Here is a 16,611-nt window from a genome sequence, read left to right on the forward strand (position 1 = left end):
GTGTCACTCATGGCATGAAGTTGATATTACTTCCATAACGAGTTTTTTTATTTATTTGTTGATGTGATGGTAACTTTCAGAGTAAGTCTCCAAAAAGTACAACAATCTTACTCTCAGTATAGCCAAGCACCTCCTGCGACAATAAGTCCAGACCTAGCATTGCCACTCATTCTGCACTTGCCTTGTCTTTTTATGAATATGTCCTGTACTGTATCCAGGTACAGTAACTGTAACCCAGTGACTGATTTACTTGCTCATCGTAAGCAGCCTGGTAAAATAAGCAGTGGAGTGGGAATAAGTTGAATGATTAAATGTATGTAAAAATTATACTGTATTATGTCAAGGCTTTCAATGATTTTAACCATCGAAATATTTAAATGTTTGACCATTGAATTTGGCTACTTGACTTCCTGTAACCTACTTTACTCATAATGTGAATACAATTTAAAACATGTTTAAATGTTTAAAACATAACTCAAATATTGTTCACAACCAAAATAGCCTCACTAAATATATTAAGACATATCAACAGACAAAACAAGATGCTAATCCTCAGATTTAAGTCATGTGTTAATCATTTTCTCTCAAGCTTCACCCCTTTCCCTCTCATGCACTCGCTTTTATCTCCTCCATTTAGCTAGATGTCCAGCGATGCATATATTTGTATGAATAGTTCATTTTATTAATGTAACCTTTATTTATTAAAGGTAAGTCAATTAGGAACATTATTATTTGCAAAAGGTTACAACATATTTTCACACATCCACTCTGACTAACAAATGCACAAACTGTGTGAATTCAAATTCATATTTCTCAGGCAAAAGAAAGTGTGCAGGAGGGGACATATGTCATTTCAAATCCTCTTTATTGCATTGCAGATAGACATACAGCTAGTACATTAAAGGGAAACTGAAGCAAAATGCTGAAGACAGCTATTACAGTACTTATTGTCAGTTAATGTTCTGGTCATTTCATCAACCATAGCTTGCTCTTGTTGAGTTGAAGTTTCTGATTCATGTCCTTTCTCAGCGACCAGCTGGAGCTGGGGCTGGGGCTGGAGATGGAGCTGGGGCTGGGGATGGAGATGGAGCTGGGGCTGGAGCTGGAGCTGGAGCTGGGGCTGGGGTTGGAGCTGGGGCTGGGGCTGGAGCTGGAGCTGGGGCTGGGGCTGGGCTGGGGCTGGGGCTGGGGTTGGAGCTGGGGCTGGAGCTGGGGCTGGAGCTGGGGTTGGAGCTGGGGCTGGAGCTGGAGCTGGGGTTGGAGCTGGGGCTGGAGATGGGGTTGGAAGGGGGGCTGGAGCTGGAGCTGGGGTTGTAGCTGGGGCTGGAGCTGGAGCTGCGGCTGGAGCTGGGGTTGGGGCTGGGGTTGGGGCTGGAGCTGGAGCTGCAGGGGCTGGGACGAGACCAAGTCTTTGAAGAAGCAGAAGGTAGTTGTACTGCTGCAGAAAGTTTAGAAAGCCACGGCCACGTCCACGCTAGAAGGAGGCAAAAAGAAGGATAATCAAAACGAATGTAGTCACTGGAGTCTCAATTGTGTACACCATACACAATAACTGTACATAGTTTATTTTAGCAATAAATCATTTTTATTGAATAACTGTATATACCAGGGGCCATGTAGATGCTCATACTATATGTAATTGGTTTCTATGTCAAGTTGCTTGAAGGAAAAATCATTACATCATGTGTTCAGGGGTGGTCCAGTAGTTAATGCTGCTGCCTTTAGCGCACACTTAAAGTACCTTCAGAAAGTTTTCACACCCTCTTACTTTTTCTACATTTTGTTTTGTTACACCCTGAATTTAAAATGGATTAAATTGAGATTTTGTGTCACTGGGCCTACACACGATATGCCATAATGTCAAAGTGGAATTATGTTTATAGTAAAAATGAAAAGCTGTAATGTCTTGAGTCAATAAGTATTCCATCTCTTTGTTATATCATGACTAAATAAGTACAGGAGAAAATAAAAATATGCTTAAGAAATCACATCAGGTGATGCATGGATTCACTCTGTTTGCAATAATAGCGTCAAACATCATTTTTTATGACTACCTCAACTATGTACCCCACACATATGGTTCGGCTTGAAAATCTATGACAAGATTTGGAAATGGATGTCTAGCAATGATCAACCACCAACTTGACAGGGCTTGAATATATTTTAAGAATAATGTGCAAATATTGAACAATTCTGGTATGCAAAGCTCTTAATGACCTACCCAGAAAGACTTACAGCTGATTCTGTTGACTCAGGGATTTGAATACTTATTTTTTACATTTTCTTTACAAATAATAATAATAATTTACAAATTATATTTACGTTGTACACAATAACTGTACATAGTTTATTTTAGTTGTTCATCCTTTTTGTTATGTAACTGTATATAGCAAGGGCCATGCATATTGTCACGGTTGTCGTAAGAACGGGACCAAGGCGCAGCGGATGTTGAATTCCACATCTTTAATTTAAAGAGAACCTTAAACAAAACATATCACTCAACTAACTAACTAACTAACTAACTAACTAACTAACTAACTAACCATGACTGTGCACAAGCACAAAACAATATCTCACAAACCCAGGTGGGAAAAATAGCTACTTAAATATTATCCCCAATTAGAGTGGCTTAGTCACAGTTTTGACATAAATCAGCATGAAAATCTATGGCAAGACTTGAAAGTGGCTCTCTAGCAGAGATCATGTGCAAATGTTGTACCATCCAGGTGTTCAAAGATCTTAGACTTAATTAACCAGAAAGACTCACAGCTGCAATAACTGCCAAAGATAATTCAAACATCTATTGATTCAGGGGTTTGAATATTTATGTAATCAAGACATATTAGAGTTTTATTGTTCATATTTTCTTTACAAATGTTTGAATGTTTTTTCCACTTTGACATTGGAGAGTATTTTGTGTGGATCGTTGACAGAAAATACTATTTTTTTTGTCCATTTGAATCCCACCTTGTAACACAACATGTGGAAAAAGTCAACTGGTGTGAATAGCACTGTATAACGTGTCGGCTTCGATTTGAATGCGGCCCACACCCTTTTGGCACAAACTTTGCCTTTCCTGTCTTTCTCTCAATGTCTCTGTCCCCAAATAAGGCAAAAATACTCCTTTTAAAAATATATACTCACCTCCTCACTTGAAGAAACTTCTCAATGATATGCTGATGGCCATTGTCATGAATCCACCTTCAAAAGCAAACAATAAGACAAAATAATATACAGTACATATGGATGTAATATACTAAGATTTGCACCAGCATTTCATGTACATACTATATGCATGACTTACCAAAGCAATAGAGAGAAGCATCACAAATCCAAGTAGAACAACAATCTTCATGCTGAACATCTTCATCTAAATAGAGTATAAACATAAACATCATCACTTTATTAATCCATCTATTCCCTACAAGTTACAGATTATATTATATGTATAATCTACTACACAGTTAATGAGTGTATAAGAATGCCTTCACTCTGAACAAAGTGTTAGAATTATTAGTGTAACCATAACTTCTCAGTGCCTCTGTAAGCGCTAGCACACTCATCAATACACATACAATATATAGTGTTTCTCAGCCAATCACAAAACCCCAATGAAGCCTAAAAGTGTTGCAATGAAGGATGATGTATGATGTCTGGGTGGTCCATGTAACGCTGGGCATTGCAAAACAGGCAAACAAATTAGCCTCTTGCCACTGCTATTAATCAAATGTCAGTATAGGCCTACTGTATCATTGTTTCCCATCTGCTGTTAATTCCCAAACAATGTCTATTTCACATCTACATTTATGGCAATAACATTATCTGTGTGTAATCGCGTGAGTTTGGCGTATTACCTCTGACCTTGTATTGTCAGTGGATCACAGACCAGCTAATAAGGGTCTCCCTCACAAAGTGGTCCCAATGTTCAACTGTCAGAAGCGTTAGATTTTTCTGCTAACATTTGCAAGACAGTCGAGTGAGTTTTATATCAATATTTGAGGAATTTACTTTGGAGCGTCAGGTATTGATCAAATTTCTATCAGGGACGACAGAAAAATAAAAGGATTAAAACAATTAATCGGGGCAATTGTATACTAGGCTACTATTGTGTTGATGCTTACTCAGTGCTAAGGATAGATAACTAGAGTAATCAAAAGGGGACCAGAAGCTTAGCCGGTCCGTAAAACCCTCAAATTCAGACAAATAAAAGGTGTAATGGGTACTCGTTCAAAATAATATCACACAAAGCTTACTAGATATCTAAAGTATCTGACTTTATACTGAAGTTATAGATTAGAGGTTCACAAACGATTATGTTATAACACATTTGCAATGTGTCTTTCAAAATTGTCGTGTTATTAGCCACCAAACAACACATTTCATCATGTGCTACCCAAGAGGAACTGGTAGTGGGTCTTGACCCTTTTTTGGAAACACCAAATACCCTGGAATTGACTATGAATTCCGAAGCACCGCAAATACTTTGTCAAACAAACAGAACACAACAGACAAAGACATACACAATGATGGATCTTAACTTGTTTCATTTATTGAAAATGGAATAATCAGCTCTGAACAGCAGCTAATGTCAACATATGTGATGTAAACAAGGTGGAGACATGAGAGTCCTTCTGGCTCTTCTGTCGACGCCCATCTCATTTTCCACCTGCTGCTGGGGCTGGGGCGGGAGCTGGGGCTGGGGCGGGAGCTGCAGCAGGAGTTGCGGCTGGAGCGGCAGCGAGTCTGGCCAATAGGAAGGGCAGGAGGGCCAACAGGGCAGAGTTACTTTGGGGAGGCTGGGCGTACGGGAAGTATGACGGGTACTGAGGCTGCTGAGGCTGCTGAGGCTGCTGATAGGGATAGAATCCCCCAAAACCACGCCCATAACCCCTGAACATCTGTGGAGAGAGAGAGAGAGAGAGAGAGAGAGAGAGAGAGAGAGAGAGAGAGAGAGAGAGATGGATAAATTGTTCTGAACTCAAACAAACTAGTAATCATATTCAAATAGCAGCAGCAGCCCATACTAAAGTACTCTAATATACAGAATACCTAATAAATACCAATAGATAGTACTAAATATTACTGTACCTCATCACTAGCTGAGCGCTCCTCTCGATCATGTTCCTCAGACACCTGCACACACAAACAAAATCACAGGATGAATGATATTATGGTATAAAGTAATCAACACTCAAAGTGTGAACTTAAGTCCATCATATTGTAATAATTCAGATATTGTCATATTCCAATGCAATGCAATCTATGGAAACAGCAATCTCTTGTTGTATTGATGTGTAAATTGAAGGCTTGATGTTGTATTTCAAGAATTCTTACAGGAATGGAGGAACCAATTCCAATCAGGCACATCACTAGGAATAGTAGTTTCATGGTCACCACGGAGTTCTTGAAATGAAAAAGATGTACAGTGAATTCAAAGCTAGACACGCCTGACTAAACTCCACTACAGTATTCTTTGAACCTCTTACCTGTTCAAGTGAAGATGTCAAATGGTTGAAAAGTCAGAACTAAAGTTGTGACACTGATGCTGTATTGTAACTTAACATCTAGTTTGTGCTTTATATAGACCATTTCAGTTCAGTGCACCAATGAGCTTTCAGTCCCATGATCAAAGGTGTGTCCTGGAGATGTAAATGTGATGAAATTAGGCATTTGGTGGGTAATCCTACAAATCTATATATCCACAGTCCCCACAAAGAACAATGTCTCATCAGTGTTAGGAAACCTTAGCAAAGATGAGACGTTTTGAAACTGTGGATGATTCATTCACCTGGTTTTGGGGGATTGTGGAGGCTAAATGAACACATTTAAATCATGTTAGATAATGTATATTGTTTCAAATTGTATTACACCGCTTTGATTTCTCAAATAATGCCATATAGCTAAAGTTCCACCATTTATTTAGACCATTTACTTATCATGCAATCTGATGTACCACACTTTTTCTTTCACAATTTCCACAAACTTCATGAGCACTCATCAGAGAACTGGAGAGACATACAATGTAGCTTGAAATATATATATTTTTAATTGAACATAAATACATAAAGGAATCACACTTCATAGTGTGAAGTGTGGGGTTCCACAGAGTGCTGAATGCTCATTCTGCGTGATGCAGGATATGAAGGGACAGCAGTTACTGTCTGGGAGTTCCATTAAATACCTGCTAGATTGAAAAGTGAATTCATTCATATATAGGATATTACATTTAATTTGTCACGTTGGGGGACTCTAATATGTTGAGAAATTAAATTAACAATGGCTGGCTTACTGTAACATCACCTCACCTGGTTAACGTCCAGCAGGGGCAGGGGTTGAGGCAGGTGCAGGGGCAGGTTCAGGGGTTGAGGCAGGTGCAGGGGCTGAGGCAGGTGCAGGGGTTGAGGCAGGTGCAGGGGCTGAGGCAGGTGCAGGGGCTGGTTCAGGGGTTGGGGCTGGTGCAGGGGTTGAGGCAGGTGCTGGGGCTGGTGCAGGGGTTGAGGCAGGTGCTGGGGCTGGTTCAGGGGTTGAGGCAGGTGCTGGGGATGGTTCAGGGGTTGAGGCAGGTGCTGGGGCTGGTTCAGGGGTTGAGGCAGGTGCTGGGGCTGGTTCAGGGGTTGGGGCAGGTGCTGGGACTGGTTCATGGGTTGAGGCAGGTGCTGGGGCAGGTTCAGGGGTTGAGGCAGGTGCTGGGGCTGGTTCAGGGGTTGGGACTGTTGCCGGGTTTGGGCTGGTTCAGGGGTTGGGGCTGGCTCAGGGGTTGGGGCTGGTTCAGGGGTTGGGGCTGGTTCAGGGGTTGGGGCTGGCTCAGGTGCTGGGGCTGGTTCAGGGGTTGGGGCTGGCTCAGGTGCTGGGGCTGGTTCAGGGGTTGGGGCTGGTTCAGGGGTTGGGGCTGGTTCAGGGGTTGGGGCTGTCGCAGGGGTTGGTGCCGGTGTTGGGGCTGGTACAGGGGCTGGTCCCGGGGTTGGGGCTGGTGCCGGGGTTGGGGCTGGACCAGGGGCTGGTGCAGGGGCTGAGTCTGGTGCAGGGGTTAGGGCTGGTGCAGGGGTTGAGTCTGATGCAGGGGTTGGAGCTGGTGCAGAGGCTGGTACAGGGGCTGGTGCAGGGATTGAGGCTGATGCAGGGGTTGGAGCTGGTGCAGAGGCTGGTACAGGGGCTGGTGCAGGGATTGAGTCTGATGCAGGGGTTGGAGCTGGTGCAGGGGCTGGTACAGGGGCTGGTGCAGGGATTGAGTCTGATGCAGGGGTTGGAGCTGGTGCAGGGGCTGGTGCAGGGGATAGGGCAGGAGCAGTGGCTGGGGAAGAGGCAGCGAACAGGGTAAGTTGCAGTTGAAGGAGCTGATCTGAATTCAGGGAGGGCAGAATGGAACCAGCCTAAATAGGAAAGAAAACAACAGCTGTTTTTTTCTCATTCAATGTCCTTTTTATATACACACCACACATGGAATCATATCTCAGAATATTCACATATGTTTCATATACATTGATCTTCACTACTATATGTTAAATAATTTCTGCTCATAATCTGTGGAGCTATGGAACTTACCTCCCTGGAGTTTGAGTTAGAGTTGGAGTCAGAGCTGGAACGTGCAACTCTCAAATGATCCACATCAGCCTGAAAAATAATAATTTTGTGTACATGTAAATATGCATATATATGAACATATTTGTAAAAAAAATCTATCGAAAATATAAATAAAATATGATATAATGTAGAATACTACGTAATTTGGGCCATATCTATTGTATGTTTATCTTTGTTAAACTCACAGGAAGAGTCAATGACAGGCCCAGGAGGCAGCCCAGAAAGATTGTAGTCTTCATCATCATCTTGGTGGTCAGTTCTAAAAACATATTAAGAAGCAAAAGCAGCTTAGATTACCTTTTTGTTCTGAATGCTGAAATAGCATGTGAACACCACAGCATAAGTATATTTACCAACGTTCAAAAGCCCTGCTTTACGACCAATTCCCTTACCTTTGAGTCACAGATCATTCCAGCAGTCGATAATGATGCGAAGACAATGAGCTATACCCAGTCGGTGGGTTCAATTTAAATAGAGTTAAGAGCACTGAGAGTCACAACCCCTAATACTTAAGAGTCACAACCCCTAATAGTTAAGAGTCACAACCCCTAATACTCATGATGTTTCATTTTCTGAAATCTTTCAACTCTCTGTTGAAGGATAGGTGTGGGTAATAGTAAGTGATTTACATTATAACTTCACAGATGAGTCACATGTCAAATGTAGGATATAAAACACAACCGTGTGGTAACAGTTCACAGTCATTTTCATGAATAAACCTTTTATAAATAGTGTTTATTATTATTAAATGGTATATCATTATTTAAAAACGTGTATAAGTATTATAAGTATACAATGCATAAGCATATAAAATGTATTATAATATATTAATTTCAAACATTTCTGAACATTTATTAGAATAAAGCTTAGTCATAAATGTTACTATAAAGACAAAATATCAACTACATCCAGCTAATCGCTAAAATAATTGTTGAATATGTGATAGAAATTGATATTAATCATTTTGAAAACACATGCAGTACAGGTGTTTTGCTAACAAACACCCTCTTAGCTCCCCACCATTAAATGTTGCCCAAACATCATGGGAAGTATTTGAGTCACCAGCTTAAAAAGTATAATACGCAACACAATCCGCACCTTGCCACGACAAATGTCCAACTGTTTTTCTTTCTTTCAAGTATATGTTGCTCCAGGAAAAAACATTCATTTAGGATCATGTTCAAGAGTTCACACATTTCAAAGGCATCCGTATTTGTAGAGAAGTAAACTATTAAACACTGAACAAAAATGTTAACACAACATGTAAAGTGTTGGTCCCATTTTTCATGAGCTGAAATAAAATATCCAATACATTTTCCAGATGCACAAAAAGCTTATTTCTCACAAATTCTGTGCATAAATTTGTTTACATCCCTATCAGTGAGCATTTCTCTTTTACCAAGATAATCCATCCACCTGACAGGAGTGGCATATCATCAATAAGATTAAACCATATGATCATTACACAGCTGCACCTTGCGCTGGTGACAGTTAAAGGTCACTCTAAAATATGCAGTCACACAACACAATGCCACAGATGTCTCAAGTTTTGAGGGAGCGTGCAATTGGTATGCTGACCGCAGGAATGTCCACCAGAGCTGTTGAATATTCATGTTAATTTCTCTATCATTAGCCACCTCCAACTTCATTTTAAAGAATTTGTCAGTACGCCCAACCGGCCTCGCAACCGCAGACCACATGTAACTACGCCAGCCCAGGACATCAGGCTTCTTCACCTGTGGAATCGTCTGAAACCAGCCACCCGGGCAACTGATGAAACTGGTTTGCACAACCAAAGAATTTCAGCACCAACTGTCAAAAACCGTCTTAGGGAAGCTCATCAGAATGCTTGTTGTCCTCACCAGGGTCTTGACCTTACTGCAGTTCTTGACCTTACTACAGACCTCAGTGAGCCAATCAATGCTCACCCTCGATGGTCACTGGCAGAGGTGGAGAGGTGTGCTCTTCACGTATGAATCCCGGTTTCAACTGTACCTGGCAGATGGCAAACGCATGGCAAGCGGTTTGCCGATGTCAACGTTGTGAACTGAGTGTCCCATGGTGCCGGTGGGGTTATGGTATGGTCAGACATAAGCTATGGACAACAAACACAATTGCATTTGAATGCATAGCGATACCGTGATGAGATCTTGAGGCCCATTGTCGTGTAATTCATCTGTCGCTATCACCTAATGTTTCAGCATGATAATGCACAGTCCATGTGGCACGGAACTGTACATAATTCCTGGAAACTGAAAATGTCCCAGTTCTTCCATGGCCTGCACACTCACCAGACATGTCACCTATTGAGCATGTTTGGGATGCTCTGGATTGACGTGTACGACAGTGTGTTACAGTTACAGTCAATATCCAGCAACTTTGCCCAACCCGATGAAGAGGAGTGGGACAACATTCCATAGGCCTACTTGTTTTTAAAGGTACAGTGTACAGTTCGGAAAGTATTCAGACCCCTTCCCTTTTTCCACATTGTGTTACATTACAGTCTTAATCTAAAATGGATTATACACATTTTTTCCTCGTCAATCTACAGACAATACCCCATAATGACAAAGTGAAAACAGGATTTTAGACATTTTTGCAAATTCATTCAAAATAAAAAACAGAAAAACCTACTTTGCATTAGTATTCTGACTCTTTGCTATTAGACTCGAAATTGAGCTCAGGTGCATCCTGTTTCCTTTGATCATCCTTTTTGATGTTTCTACAACTTGATTGGAGTCCACCTGTGGTAAATTTAATTGATTGGACATTATTTGGAAAGGCACACGCCTGTCTATGTAAGGTCCCACAGTTGACAGTGCATGTCAGAGCAAAAACCAAGCCATAAGGTCGAAGGAATTGTCCGAAGAGATAGGTAGGATTGGATTGTGGCTAGACACAGATGGGAGAACCTTCCAGAAGGACAACCATCTCTGCAGCACTCCACCAATCAGGCCTTTATGGTAAAGTGGCCAGATGGAAGCCACTTATCAGTAAAAAGCATATGACAGCCCGTATGTAGTTTGCCAAAAGGCACCTAGAGGACACTCAGACCATGAGAAACAAGATTCTCTAGTCTGATGAACCAATATTGAACTCTTTGCTTTGAATGCCAAGCCTCACTTTTGGAGGAAACCATCCCTACGGTAAAACCAACCTTACTGTAAAGCATGGGGGTGGCAGCATCATACTGTGGGGATGTTTTTCAGAAGCATGTACTGGGAGACCAGTCAGGATCGAGGGAAATATGAACGGAGCAAATTTCAGAGATCCTTGATGAAAACCTGCTCCAGAGCGCTCAGGACCTCAGACTGGGGCAAAGGTTCACCTTCCAACAGCACAACGACCCTAAGCACACAGCCAAGACAACACAGGATTGGCTTCAGGACAAGTCTCTGAATGTCCTTGAGTGGCCCGGCCAGAGCCTGGACTTGAACCCGATCAAACATCTCTGGAGAGACCTGAAAATAGCTGTGTAGCGATGCTCCCCATCCAACCTGACAGAGCTTGAGAGGATCTGCAGAGAAGAATGGGAGAAACTCCCCAAATACACATGTGCCAAGCTTGTAGCATCATACCCAAGAAGACTCAAGGCTGTAATTGCTGACAAAGGTGCTTCAATAAATTACTGAGTAAAGGGTCTGAATACTTATATAAATGTGATTTTTCAGATGAGTTTTTCTATAAATATCTAAATACCTGCACTTGCTTTGTCATTGTGGGTTATTGTGTGTAGACTGATGAGGGGGGGAAACAATTTAATCCATTTTAGAATAAGGCTGTAACGTAACAAAATGTGGGAAAATTTCAATGGGTCTGATTACTTTCCGAATGCACTGTATCTGTGACCAACAGATGCATATATGTATTCCCATGTGAAATCCATAGATTAGGGCCAAGTTCATTTCGTTCAATTGACTGATTTTCTTATTTGAACCGTAACTAAGTCAAATCTTTGAAAATGTTACGTGTTGCATTTATATTTTTTTGTTCAGTGTACATTATACAATTTAAATGCACTTATATGAGCTACTGTCAGACTGTCATTGCAATCAAAGGGCTCTTTCTGTTGGCAAACTGGCATTGCGCGACTCAATGTCAATGAAATGCCCCTTTAGCAAAGCCTGCGTGATAATTGCCCTATTGCACACATCAAAGCATTAGTCAGAGGCTGTGTTTTCTCAAGCAGTATAGAGATTGCTCAACACTTCATGTCTAATATAAGTGTCCATAGGTAGGAGCTTAGAGCACAAAGAGACTTCCAAGGTGAAGGTAAGTGCTAAGGAGAAACACTGGGTTTAGAAGAGACAGGTTGTTTTCAAGCAATCTGGTGGCAAAAATGACTTGGTGCTTTTAATGTTAAAACTACTGTTTTCAGTCGTGTGTTTTCAGTGTTAAACAACTTTGTGTTTGCAGTGTTAAAATGTATTTTCAATGTTAAAACCTCTTAAGGATCGGACCCTTTAAAAAAAAAAAATAGCCTAAAATAACATACCCAAATCTCTCTGAAACAATGAAATGCATTTTCTTGACACCATTTGAAAGGAAATACTTTGAAGTTTGTGGAAATGTGAAATTAATGTAGGAGAATATAACACATTAGAGCTGGTAAAAGATGGCAGCAGTGTATGTGCAAAGTTTACACTGATCCAAAGAACCATTGCATTTCTGTTCAAAATGTTGTATCAAGACTGCCCAAATGTGCCTAATTGGTTTATTAATACATTTTCAAGTTCATAACTGTGCACTCTCCTCAAACAATAGCATGGTATTATTTCACTGTAATGAATTTAAGCCCATGTCAGATATGTCTATGTCCTGGGAAATGTTCTTGTTACAACCTCATGCTAATCACATTAGCCTACGTTAGCTCATCCCTCCCGTGAGGGGGACACCGATCCTGTATTAAACAACTTTGTGTTTTCAGTGTTAGCAATATCAGTGTTAAACAACTTTGTGTTTTCAGTGTTTAAATATCAATAACTTTCTTACAGGCATATAGGAAGCAATGGAGTACCTCTGTGTTGTCATTTTACTTTTCTCGGCTGTGGCTACACATGTGAGTAAATAGTCAAGAGAGAATAGAGAATAATCCGGAAAAATATATGGGTGCAATGCATTAGGTTTATTAATATTCAGCACGGCAGATCATGTCCTTTATTAAATTGTGATTTACTTTGCCCAGGCTGACCCATGGAGACAATTGCAACAGGGAGACAGTCGATTCCTCCCATTTGGCGGACCTCAACAAAGTCCAGACAGACACCCTATGAGAGTAAGAAAAAAAAGGTCAAAGAGATTTCCAAGAGATCCAAGAGACCTAAATCAAAGTCAATCAAGATTTAGAGAAAAACAGACAATTCTAGAGTTGACTTTGTTTTCTTACTTAATGGTTATATCTGAAGCTCATGTTAATTTCCTTTACTTTGTCAAGCCCAATGGTAGAGAACCCTGGATGAAGGATGGTTCCCTCCCTCCATTTGGGGGCCAGCCAATAGGTGGAGGAGGAGAGAACTCTAGACCAATCGGTGGAGGTCCTACGTGGCAAGGATGGGATATGGGTGGAACTGGCAACCCAGGATGGGTATGATGGCCTTCTAATTTGATTAACAAATGTGATTTTCCCAAACTACTAATTCATTGTATCTACTAGTAGTAATAGTTATGATATAGTACTTTTTACTTGACTTAATTTATTTTGTGCAGCCCGACCAGGATCAAATGCCCCCTTGGTACCCAAACAGACCCTCTGGAGGCCCAGGGAGTGGGGACACTCAGCGACTAATGGGAGGGCCCGAGTCTGGAGGACCCCTCGACTACCCTGATCGGGATTATAAAAGGGTATGTCGTGTCTGGTTGTTTTCTATTCTATTTATGTAATGTATTGCTTTTTCAATGTTTTTTCTTCTCATATGCTGATTTTTGTGATCGTTTTATTGCCATGATATACTCAGGTCTCATTTTGGAAACGTGATTTGTAATCTCAATATGATCTCCTGAATAAATAAAGGATACAAATATAAAAGCTGTCAGGGATCCTCCATCAATTGAAAATCTACTGTTAATTAACATGTATAATGTGATGCTCGCTCCTGGTCAAGAGAGAGGATGAAGGTCAATGGTGGAACCAGGGAACCATGAGAAGAGACCGAGGATCATCATCCCCTGCCGATCTTCCACCCGTGACCGTGAGTAAACGGTGTAATGGCAACCTCCATGCAACCTGCTATGAATACAATCACCGATTCCACTTAAGATGCTTAACTGATTGTAGAACTATAATTGAATGTTTCTCTCTCAATAGGGATCTGACTTTGAGTATGCTCCCAATGGACCTGGACCACACCCTGGCCAGGGCCCCCCTCGCGGGCCAGGGTCCCGAAGGCGTAGACCTGCAGGGCCCCCAAGAGGAGGAAGACCCAACATGAGAAACCTTGATGCAAGGGTAAGACATTTTTTTAACTTTTATTTCAGACTATATTGGAAAGTACTAGCCTGGCGGTCCAGTTTGTTAGTGTGTTAGCCAATGTATCCCTCTCTGTCTTTCTGTTGTTAAAAGCGCATAGATTATGGGACGCTGGCTAGGAGATGACAGAACTAATCAGCTTTGATATAATGAAGGGTGTTGTGTCTCTTTATCTCCCCAGCCTGACAGGAACCCCATTCGCCCCTCAGCTGTTCCATCTGGAGCAGGTGGACGGCCCCCGTTTGATGACACCTTCTTTGGAGGAAGACTGTTGCAACCTGAGATGGTGGTAGGTTGTTAATAGATCCTGGTTATGTCATAACCCGGCATTACGTTTAACGTAGACAAAATTAACTTATGTCCATTTTTTTTATGTTTTAGGGCAACAGAGAATTCATCCCCATCTTTCAGGTATTGGCCATTGGTAATTAATGTATGTCAAAGAAGAACATCGCTTTGTGAATACAGACATATGGATAATGAGATATGGATAATTTATTGTTAAATATGATGTTATTCCTTGTTATTCCTTGTTTATTCATTTAGAAATTCTTGAGAAATTATCATTTAAAAAAATGTCATGTTATGGTTCTTTTACAGGCTGACAATGTGACTTTACAGGTAAGATTATGTTTTTACTATCAAAAACTGAATGGATTTACATACTTAAAATCATATTGAAACAAAATGCTTTTTTTCTTTCCCAGAATGCGAGTGGTCTGCCCCTGAAAGAGGTAAATAATGAATTTGCCTGAATGATCTAAGATTAAATCAGGCTATAGACTTTATCATATATTATACATGCGTTAATTGTCCCAGTATCGTACAGTGCATGTCGTCTATATCTGTTCATGTGGCGAACGTGTTTCCCTTTGTAGGGTGAGAACATTTTCCTGCTGCCAAAGGTGAGGAATTCACACAAACAATGATTTATTTTAGTATTATGATGGCTGGAGTACTGCATGATGGAATTGTGTCAAACAAATACTGTATTTTCTTTACTATCAGGGAGGACGAGGAACACCCACACCAAGGGTATGGACTAGCCTCTCATTCCATGTTAGCTTAATTCTATGACTCGGAAGTATTGTAAGGCAACATAGCAGGAAGTATGCCATTGTACTGTATATAACAGATAAGTAAACTGTAATATGTTTTACAGCATGGACATAAAAGACCTCAAGAATTAGGGGTATGACGAGATATTTCCGTTTTAAATCATATTCTAGTACATTTTGCTGTGAATTTTGGTGTGAAGTGTGAATTTCTTGAAAGAACTTGAAAAGCAGTTGATATTTTTTCTGTCCCTGGTTTTGATAGTTTGGATACCCATACTCATCTGGTTTTCAGGTAAGTGTGCTAATGAAGATTTAAACTATTTTGCTGAATAAATAGAAAACTAGTTGATTTGAAGATTTGAGAAAAAGCAAAACATTTAGGTTTTTTTTGTCTTTGTTCCAGCCTTACCTGAAGCTCATCTACAACCCCTCAGCTACAGTATGTATACATTTATGATTTAACATCAACAAAATACAACAATGTTAACTGCAAATATATTACGTGAGATTTTATATTTTTTTCTTAATTAAGAAATATACTTTACACGTGTTAAATGTTTATCTGTTCTTTTCCCTGCAGAATAAAATCTCATTTGAATATGGGATAACAACACTTGTAAGTATTGGCTGTTTACTAAACATGCTTCTTATTGAGATTTTAATATTCCCTTTCAGCTTTAGTGTCATCATGAATGAATATTGTCAAATGTAACAATATTGTTTACTTTTCAATCAAATGTCACTCACAATACCATCTAAAACATTATTTGAATCCTTCAACCTTTACCCCAAGCTCCCATCGTTCATGAAGGTAAGAAATTGCTCATGACATTGTTGTATCTGTATTCCTACAATAAAATAATGTATTTCCTTTCTTAAACCATGATATGATTGATCTATCTGCAGGCTGAAGAGACAAAGGCTTGGGAAGAGGAAGGAAAATAATATGGTGGATACAAGGTGTGTTAAACACTTTGCCTAGGCGTTTCCTTGCAATGCATCATCTATTTCTTGATCCTTTTCTGACTTCTTCTTCCCTGTTTACAGGGAGAAGAAGCCCAAGCCTTGCATCTGGATTGGAAACGTTGATTGGAATGAGATTACATTTTTGACATATTTTCATATCTATCTGGAGTACATTCAACTTTACAGATTACATTTGGATATTTAGTTGCTAAATGTTTTCCTAAATACTAATACATTTCTTAACTCATGAAACCAAACAATCTTTAGTTTTAGCCTAACAATGTTTGATTTTACTCATGGGTGTGGGGAGGTGGGCCTCTTTCTGTCCAGTAAGGTAATTTCTGGACAATATTTCTGTCCAATTAGGGGACCCCTTTTGGCTCAAGAGCACCCCCAGTGGCAAGATATGTGTAGCCTCTAGAACCTATTTTTAACTATACAGTATATGGCAGGTGTTGGTGGAGGTTACTTCTGTGATATAATTTGACACTTTCTCAATCAATTGCTCTATAACATTCATTAAAACTTCCAGCATGCAAA

The 16,611-nt window shown here is 40.4% G+C and overlaps 2 protein-coding genes across 2 annotated transcripts; one reads left to right on the plus strand and one right to left on the minus strand.

Annotated features, from left to right (window-relative positions):
* Positions 1-4,527: 4,527 nt before the first annotated feature.
* LOC118395666 (cyclin-dependent kinase inhibitor 1C-like) lies at positions 4,528-5,554 on the minus strand. Its single transcript, XM_052464385.1, has 4 exons — positions 5,487-5,554; positions 5,335-5,403; positions 5,089-5,133; positions 4,528-4,898 (listed from the first exon to the last, which is right to left on the minus strand). Exons 2-4 carry the CDS (start codon positions 5,386-5,388, stop codon positions 4,656-4,658), a joined length of 342 nt encoding a protein of 113 aa, XP_052320345.1. The 5' UTR covers positions 5,389-5,403; positions 5,487-5,554; the 3' UTR covers positions 4,528-4,655.
* Positions 5,555-11,803: 6,249 nt separating this feature from the next.
* LOC118395333 (proline-rich protein HaeIII subfamily 1-like) lies at positions 11,804-16,605 on the plus strand. The gene is made up of 20 exons (XM_035789064.2): positions 11,804-11,853; positions 12,576-12,640; positions 12,767-12,856; positions 13,016-13,165; positions 13,288-13,422; positions 13,683-13,769; positions 13,886-14,026; positions 14,229-14,336; positions 14,429-14,458; positions 14,648-14,668; positions 14,755-14,781; positions 14,926-14,952; positions 15,056-15,082; positions 15,210-15,239; positions 15,368-15,397; positions 15,509-15,544; positions 15,686-15,721; positions 15,899-15,916; positions 16,012-16,065; positions 16,153-16,605. The coding sequence occupies exons 2-19, from the start codon at positions 12,590-12,592 to the stop codon at positions 16,048-16,050; spliced, it is 1,083 nt and encodes a 360-aa protein (XP_035644957.1). The 5' UTR covers positions 11,804-11,853; positions 12,576-12,589; the 3' UTR covers positions 16,051-16,065; positions 16,153-16,605.
* The last annotated feature ends 6 nt before the right edge of the window (positions 16,606-16,611 follow it).

Source organism: Oncorhynchus keta, chromosome 16 (assembly GCF_023373465.1).
Source record: "Oncorhynchus keta strain PuntledgeMale-10-30-2019 chromosome 16, Oket_V2, whole genome shotgun sequence".
Classification (NCBI taxonomy): Eukaryota; Metazoa; Chordata; class Actinopteri; order Salmoniformes; family Salmonidae; genus Oncorhynchus; species Oncorhynchus keta.

Bases quoted from the DNA above. Each gene is read 5' to 3' on its own strand.
- LOC118395666 (XM_052464385.1), bottom strand. From the start codon at position 5,388: ATGAAACTACTATTCCTAGTGATGTGCCTGATTGGAATTGGTTCCTCC. The intron at 5,134-5,334 runs GTAAGAATTCTT...TTGTGTGTGCAG, and splicing joins GAATTGGTTCCTCCATTCCT to GTGTCTGAGGAACATGATCG. The intron at 4,899-5,088 runs GTACAGTAATAT...CTCTCTCCACAG, and splicing joins AGCGCTCAGCTAGTGATGAG to ATGTTCAGGGGTTATGGGCG.
- LOC118395333 (XM_035789064.2), top strand. From the start codon at position 12,590: ATGGAGTACCTCTGTGTTGTCATTTTACTTTTCTCGGCTGTGGCTACA. The intron at 13,166-13,287 runs GTATGATGGCCT...TATTTTGTGCAG, and splicing joins GAACTGGCAACCCAGGATGG to CCCGACCAGGATCAAATGCC. The intron at 14,459-14,647 runs GTATTGGCCATT...GTTCTTTTACAG, and splicing joins AATTCATCCCCATCTTTCAG to GCTGACAATGTGACTTTACA.